The following is an 8,334-nucleotide window of genomic DNA, read 5'->3' as shown; positions in this document are numbered from 1 at the left end:
AAGGCTCATCTTTAGGATCTCGACCTCAGACGACGAAGACCTCAACCTTGGACGATGACTCAACCTCGACCTCGACTTTGAATGCAAACTTCAAGCTCAGAATGGAAACGTCGATATTGACTTCGAATGCAAACTTCAAGCTCAGAATGGAAACGTCTAGAGAGAATCTCACACCATATATGAGCATGGTTGCCCAGCCGCATATTTTACAGATCTACTCATACATGTCCTCTACTAATATCTATAAATATATCGTCCCGTTCAAAAGAAAGGTAGACATAACCATCTCAATTCTATTATGTCTACTGTGAGTACTTATACCTAACTACTTAGGCATCCGAAGGTCCACGGCCACAACTGACGTGCCCAGTTTGCAGATATCCAGAGACTCGCAGGAGGTGGAACATGATCGACTAAATTTTAACAACTGATATTTGTTTTTTTTCCTTCCATCCAAGTATATGTGACTTTATCAACTAACGGGGTAGATGGCAAATAAACATTACCGTGAGCCCCAGGAAGTTTTTAATGGTTGGGCGTTCATAACCAGTGTTTTGAGAACAAGCCCTCATATGGTCTTGGAAAGGGGATGTGGTTATATTATAAATACATCATGGTGGGCCCCATGGTAAGTGCCACACCATCTTGGGTGAGGCCGGACCACACCTTATCCGCTCCCCAGGTCCATGTGACCTTATCAACAGGTCGGCTGGCAAATAACCATTACAGTGGCCATACCTGGTTTTTAATGGTGGGCGTTTAATCACCAGTGTTTCCTGTGGTGTGGCCACTGAGATTTGGATCTGTTTCATTTTTTGTCCCATCTCTTAAAATGAGCTGGAAAAATGGATGGACAGCGTGGCCCCACAGTCAGGGATATACAGCGTGGATATAACTCATACATCAAGGTGGGCCCACAGCCAGGGATCCAACGAATCCGCGCCTAAATCCAATGGAGACGTTTATATATCATTATCCAGGGATCAATTCTATAGAAATCAAGAAGAAAGAGACGTGAGACGTTTCACACCAAATATCCATAGTCAACGGTGACCGACCATGGCATGTTCACGTCCCAATATGGTCCATTCATATATTGGGCCCCACCATAGATAACGTGTATGTTTAAAATTGCACCCCTTGAACTTTCCTACCCAGAGAATATTGGCCATTAAAACCACCCTTAAAATAACAAAAATAGTAATTGTAAATGGGAAAAGTGAAAGACAATATCATTTAATAGGATTGATTTTTGGGGGCAAATAGATGGAGGAGCTCGATTGATCATTCAACCTGTAATGTCCACCGCACATTGAACGGTTTGTCCTAGCTTTCAACAGGAAAGAAAGAGGGAAAAAATAATAATAATAATAATTACAATAAAGATTGGACGGCTTGGATCTTCCTAAACTTGGCTGACCATCAGTCAAACTTGTGGCCAGTGTTTAGACCAAAATACCCTTCACCAGTCTTGTTACTGAAGAAATGATTTATTTACAATAATTTACAGAAATGCCATCAACAAGCAGAGTGTTTGAAGGTAGGCCTCACTCCATTAGCCAGTTCAAAGTAAAGCATTTCTCGGCCACCTGAACCCGTAGCTCTGGCAAGGCCTTCGATGCCTCTTTCCACAGAAATCCAATCTCTTCGTCGCATATCACACGGTCCAATGATCTCAACGACATAGCCGATCCCGGTAGATTCCTGATCAGCGAGCATTCCCGCATGTCGATCTTCTCCAAGCTAATCAGCTGGCCCATCCCATCAGGGAGATTCCTAAGGTTGATGCATTGATAGATGTCAAGGTATTTCAATTTCTTCAGCCCACAGATCGCCTGTGGGAGCTTCTTCAAGGCCGGGCAGGCGTATAACCTTAGAATCTGTAGGGAATTCAGTTGACCAAGCTCGGAAGGTAGCTCACAAAGATTGTGGCAGTTGGTGATGCTTAGGCTCTCGAGAGAGCGGACCCCGCAGATGGTTGGAGGTAGTTTTGTTAGATCAATGCAGTGATCAATGGTGAGATGTGAGAGGCACGGAAAGATACAGGGCAGGTTGGCTGATGACCCATTTAAGCTCTTGGTGACCTCACACAGGACAAGTGAGATTTTTCGCAGGCTAGGGAGTGGAACGGTGGTTCTGCGGAGATGCGGGACGATTATCTTTTCTAACCAGAGGCTCTTCAAGCTATCCAAAGAGTCAAACACAGAGAGATTGTGTAGGACGGCACTTGAGGCTCCATAATTCACTAAAATTAGAGATTTGAGCTTCGGCATTAGCTCAATGAATGGAGGTAAGAAGTAAGTGCTCGACGAGAATCTCAGGATGAGAACCTCGGTGTTTGGGAAATTCATCAGGAACCAGTCCGATTCCTTCATTTCACCTGTTGTGAGAGGGAATTCCAATAGCTGTTAGTTTTTTAAGTTGAATAGAGAGAAACAAACACCAAAGTGAAGCCTCGAGTCCACAACTAAAACCAGGACATGAACTTATGGCCTGTTTGGATGTACCCCAGTACATGATTGGGATCCAAAATGGGGCCCGACCCATGTCTGTTTTGCAGAGGCGGGGCAGTTTGGCAGGTTGCCCTGGAAGCTCACATCCACAACAACCTTCCCAAATGGAGAATGCAATGGAAACAGGTCGAACCCATCATTCTTCCATTCCCATTCAGAGGAGTATATGTTAAGGTTCCATCCACATAAGGGGATATTCCCAAAGGGCCCTAAAACAATAGTTGGAATATGATTAACACATAAAAGATAGATATCAGGGCATCGAACCGTGGATCCTATCTAATTGAATTCAATACCTGTATGAATTGAAACGATTCGGGCATCAAACGGCTTGTCTTTATTCCTCTGCCAATCCTTTGGAAGCCCATCTTCTCTTCTTGCCATAATCAATCGCTTCCGCCTGTTTACATTCTCACGATTGCACATATGAAGAGCAAGGTCCCTCAACACATCATGCTGAGCAACGGAGAACTCGCTGTAGCTACTATAGATGTCTCCAGCCCTGCCCCTGAGTAACAAGAACATGTCATTAAATCAGTAGTAAATTCAAATTTTTGGACTCAAGAGAAACTAAGAGAACATCCCATGACTCACTGTGCATCTTCTTGTACATGTGAGAGAAGGTTCTTTTCCGAAAGATCACCGAGCACCACAAAAGCATCCTCTTCATCGAGATCGTGCATCTCAACCCACATGTTGATAAGCACATCAAGAGGGATCTTCTTGTCCTCGGGGAAGGAACCCAAGTCCAGAAAGCACTCCTGGACCTTGGGGTCCAAGCACTCGATGCTGATTGCCATACGTTCAAAAAAATTGGCCTCATGGGTCTCTGATATGGATTCTCCTCGCGATAGCCTGTTTTTGGCACTCACCCAAGCTAGCGGGGGCCGGTTCCGTAATGAAGCTCCAATCACTTTTAGAGCCAGAGGGAGGCCTTTGCACTCTGCGACCACCTGTCATTAAGTTCTAAAATTAAGCATCGAAAGAAAATAGACCTTACTATCACATTACAAGAAATATACAAATAATACATGGATACAGAAAGTTAGAAAGTACAAACTCACATTGTATAACATAGATTCAAGATTCGAAGAAAACTCAATGTATGAGTAATAACAAAGGTAGCTAATATAAAAGAAGCACCCCATGTATGAAAATTTGAAGACCTGAAAAATCGATGTATATATAAAATTGAGAATGCAAGTTTGATTTGCACCTTTTCTTTTCTTTTATTTTCCAGTTGTTTAAGGATTAAGCCAGACTACTTGACCCTGTAGACCCTGTATATTTTACATTTGCATTGATTTAAAGTCATGGGTGTTGTTTCAATGGCTAATATACAAGGTGACGGAAATAACCAAATTTCAAACTCCTTTTTTTAGCATTTGTATCGAGGATATGGTCTCCAATTTTCAATTGAGATTCTTTCAAGTTGGATATTAAAGAAGTCTAATTCTGATATGAGTGCTACTTGCTCATCATGAATATTACCAAACATACCACCATTCACAATTCAGTTCATTTGTGCATCCAAACGCAAACGAAATGCCACTTTACATAGAAGATCGGAATAAAGGGTACAAAATAACTGATGGTATGAATTAGTTATACCTGATTCACCAGCTTCTTATCTGCAGTGGGAGGAATGGACTGTTGCTGGAAAGCAGCTAAACAGAACAGCGATAGAGCTTCCTCTTCTCCCATCAATTCCACCTCGTATGTTTGGTCGAATACAGGATATTTAAATCTTGAAACGGCAAGAGTTATGCAGCCGGGGATTTTAGAAATCAGTTGTTCGAGCACGGAGAGTGACCAAATGTCATCCAGAACCACCAGCGTGGGCCTTCTAATACTCTGCTCGAATCGAACCATCCATTGAGGGATTTGATCATTGGCACTACCAAAGCGGTTGCCAGTTATCTGTTCCCATATCTTTGCTCTCAAGCTTTCCACATTTGGAGATTGGGAGACGGTTTCAAAGATAACCCTGTTTTCAAAGTGACCTGGGAAGAAATTTTCAGGGTTATAAATAACACTTCTGAAAAAACAAAAACCCAAAGAAGAAGAAGAAAATCAAAGATTCCAAAGAAACAAAATTAAGAAAAAGTATAGAAAATCAACAAGCATTGATTAAAAAAAATTTTAATAAAATTAAAGGTCTAGATCAGTGAGAGAAAACAAATTAATTGAAAACCCAAAATCTTTTTTGACCTAAAGAATTAAAATCCAAAAAGAAACTTTTAAAAAAGGAACAAATTCGATGATCTGCAAAAGTCTTTCAACATTTCTCTCTGAAATGTCTCTCTTTCTAACCAAATACAAACCCAATTCTCCAAATTCAAAAACCCCAAACAAACCCAGAAAAATTCAAGGAAAAATCCCACAAAACCAATTGAAAAACAAAAAGCCCGACAAAAACATTCCTTATCTTATAATCTCTGAAAAAACAAACCCAAATTCCATTTCCCAAAATGCGTCTCTTTGGAACCCAAATTCACCAAAACCAAAAAAAAAAAAAATCCAACAAAAACCGAAACACCAAAAATCCACAGAAACCCAAAAAAGCTAATAAACAAAATCAAATAAAACACTCACTTCGAATCTGAAAATCCTGGCAAAGCTTCTTAACGAGCGTCGTTTTCCCACTCCCGCCAATCCCGCAAACCCCAACAACCCTAACTTTCTTCTCTCCCTCACCGTCTGCCGTCAACAGCATCTCCTTCACCTTCTCCAACCCAAACCTCATCCCAAACCCCTCCAAAACCCCAACCCCATCGTTCTCCTCCCCGTCGTCGAATGCAAACTTCCTATTCCCCTCCCCAAGCTTCACCGCACCTATACACTCCTCCAGCTTCCTCCCAATCCTCTCCACCTTCTCTCCATACTCCAAAACCCCAACCCTCACGTGATGCACGTCGGCCATCACGTGCGCCTGCATCCACTTCATGTAGCCGGACACGCTCTTATCCACCTTCTCCATCTGCTTCGCGAGTTGGATGTTCTTGTACACGTTCCAGCGGCTCGAGGACGAGGCCCTGCGCACGAGGTCAAGCCCGTGGCGGAGCTTCTGGGCGAGCTCGTCCAGCTGCGACTGGCGGTGTTGTGGGAGCTCCACGCCGGAGTATTGGATCTCTTGGATGATCGGGAGAAGCGCGTCAATCGAGTGCTTGAACTGCTCCGCGCTTGACTTGACGTAACACGCGCGCACGCACAGCTTCGCCAGCTCTTTCAGGAGCTCTAGTACTACCTCGCCCAAGAAGAAATCGGCCCCCATCTTTTCCTCCGATGTGCGTTTACGGTATTTTCCGTTTTCCTGAAACGTATTTTCGGGGAAAGAAAGGAAGTGGTGGCTTGGGTTGCGCTTTCTGCAGAGAGAGAGAGAGAGATAGAGAGGGAGGAACGGCGTTATATGATCGGATCTCCACAGTAACATTTAAAGGACGCGGAATGCAAGTGGGCCCACGATGATTAATGTGTTTCATCCGTGCCATCTATTCATTTTTCAGGGGACGCAGATTATTTACCGAGTAAGCGTGCTGACTAAACTCTACTAGGCCCACCGTGACGTATTTGTCTTATCCATGCTGTTCACCCGTTTTCCCATCTCACTTTATACCATGACCTCAAAATTAAAGCAGAAGTGGACCACTCCACGGGAACAGTAGAAATTGAGCCCTAATGTGTGTGTGTGTGTATATATATATAGGCTCAACTACACGCCAATTTGCACGGAACTCACTCGTGCGAAGTTTTTAAAAATTCCTCCTGGAACTCTAAATTCATGTGATGCGCCACTCTATGAAACCACTGTATCCCAACTTATACTTTGATCCAAAACTTGGTGGGAAACGGAAAAAAGAAAAATTAGATGCCCCTGCAAAGATGCGCGCACGTGTGTGTGTATATATATATATATGGGAAATGGTACTATGAGATCGGCCTCATGGAACTTCCCATGAGGTTGAGCTGTGTAGCCCCCACCGTGACATGTCAAAAATAAACCCATTGCATTTGATGGGTCCCTTTTAGGTCACCTGATATAAAAATAAAAAAATAAAAAATCAATCCTATAAAGAACTAAGGTGGGCCATACCATCTAAAACCATGTGAAGATATGACTAAAACATATAAAACTACTTGGTGGGCCCACATGAATTTTGGATACGACTGAAATTTAGTCGGACCCCTCATCCAAGTGGGACACACGTAGTGGATGGTATAGATTTGTGAACCACATCTCAATGGGCTCAATAAATGATTATGAATATTTTAATGGAAGGGTAACCACTCTCAACTACTGCATGTCATGTAGCCCACCGAAGTCATGGATTAACTTAAATTTTTAAGCCTGTTATGTAATGGTGCATCTGACTAATGGGGTAGATGTGTGACACACATCACGGTGCAGGACACAGCTCGACCTCATGGGAACTTCCTCATATATATGTACGTGAGTGTGTGTGTGTGTGTGTGTGTGTGGAAAATGGTTCTATGTGGTCAACCTCATGGGAAGGTTGAGATGTGTGGGCCCGCCATGATGCTTGTCAAACATCTACCCCATCAGTCAAGATGGCTTTCGGCTTAAAAATCAAGTCAATCCATAATTTGTGTAGGCCACCACATACAAAAGTTGAGAGGGGTTACACTCCCATTAAAGCATTCATAATTATTTGTTGGGCCCACCGAGATGTGGTTCACAAATCTAGCCCATCCATGGTGTGTGTCCCACTTGAATAAGGGGTCAGACCAAGTTTAGACAAATCCATGTTTCAGGTGGGCCGTACCAAGTGCTTTTATATGTTTTAGGTATGTCTTCACATGATTTTAGATGGTATGGCCCACCTGAGTTTTGTATCAGCTGATTTTTAAGATATTCCATAATTTAAACGGGACCCATCAAATGCACGGTATTGATGTTCGACATGCATCACAGTGGGCCCATGTAGTTCCCATGAGGTCGACCACATAAAACCATTTCAATATGCATTGTGGCGCATGTATAACATCAACACTGTGCATTTGATGGGTCCCTTCTAAATTATGAGATATCCTAAAAATCAGCCATATACGGAACTCAAGTGGGACATACCATCTAAAATCATGTGAAGACATGTTTAAAACATATAAAAGCACTTGGTGGGCCCACCTGAGTTTTGGATGCGGCTGAAACCTGGTCTAACCCCTCATCCAAGTGAGGAAGACACAATGGATGGTCTAGATTTATGAACCACATCTCAGTGGGCCCAATTAATGATTATGAATATTTTAATGGGAGGGTAGCCCCTCTCAACTATTGTATTTGGTGTGGCCCACCCAAGTCATATATTGACTTGATTTTTAAGCTTGTGGTCGTGCATCCAAATGATGGGGTAGATGTTCAACATGCATCATGGTGGGGCCCACACTTGATTTTTAAGCTTGTGGTCGTGCATCCAAATGATGGGGTAGATGTTCAACATGCATCATGGTGGGGCCCACACACTTGACCTCAAGGGAAGTTCCCATGAGGTTGACCTCATAATACTATTTCCCAATATGTGTGTATGTGTGTGTGTGTGTGTGGAAATGGTTCTATGCGATCGAGCTCATAGGAACTTCCCATGAGGTTGAGCTGTGTGGGCCCCACCGTGATGTATGTCGAACATCTATACCATCAGTTAGATGCACCATTTCATGGTGGGCCTTGGGCTTAAAAATCAACTCAATCCATGACTTGTGTGGGCCACACCATATACAAAAGTTGAGAGGAGTTACCCTTCCATTAAAACATTCATAATCATTTGTTGGGCCCACTGAGATGTGGTTCACAAATCTAGCCCAT

At 43.0% G+C, this 8,334-nt stretch overlaps 1 protein-coding gene across 1 annotated transcript; it reads right to left on the bottom strand.

Moving 5' to 3' along the window:
• Window positions 1-1,204: 1,204 nt before the first annotated feature.
• LOC131228645 (putative disease resistance protein At5g47280) lies at window positions 1,205-5,910 on the bottom strand. Its single transcript, XM_058224453.1, has 5 exons — window positions 5,109-5,910; window positions 4,125-4,516; window positions 3,108-3,466; window positions 2,810-3,021; window positions 1,205-2,380 (listed from the first exon to the last, which is right to left on the bottom strand). Exons 1-5 carry the CDS (start codon window positions 5,785-5,787, stop codon window positions 1,548-1,550), a joined length of 2,475 nt encoding a protein of 824 aa, XP_058080436.1. The 5' UTR covers window positions 5,788-5,910; the 3' UTR covers window positions 1,205-1,547.
• Between the last annotated feature and the right edge of the window lie 2,424 nt (window positions 5,911-8,334).

This window comes from Magnolia sinica, chromosome 16, assembly GCF_029962835.1.
Source record: "Magnolia sinica isolate HGM2019 chromosome 16, MsV1, whole genome shotgun sequence".
NCBI lineage: Eukaryota > Viridiplantae > Streptophyta > Magnoliopsida > Magnoliales > Magnoliaceae > Magnolia > Magnolia sinica.
This window is presented reverse-complemented; position numbering and strand designations above follow the sequence as displayed.

Bases quoted from the DNA above. Each gene is read 5' to 3' on its own strand.
- LOC131228645 (XM_058224453.1), bottom strand. From the start codon at position 5,787: ATGGGGGCCGATTTCTTCTTGGGCGAGGTAGTACTAGAGCTCCTGAAA. The intron at 3,467-4,124 runs GTATAACTAATT...ACTTAATGACAG, and splicing joins ATAAGAAGCTGGTGAATCAG to GTGGTCGCAGAGTGCAAAGG. The intron at 2,381-2,809 runs GTATTGAATTCA...CTCTCACAACAG, and splicing joins AATCGTTTCAATTCATACAG to GTGAAATGAAGGAATCGGAC.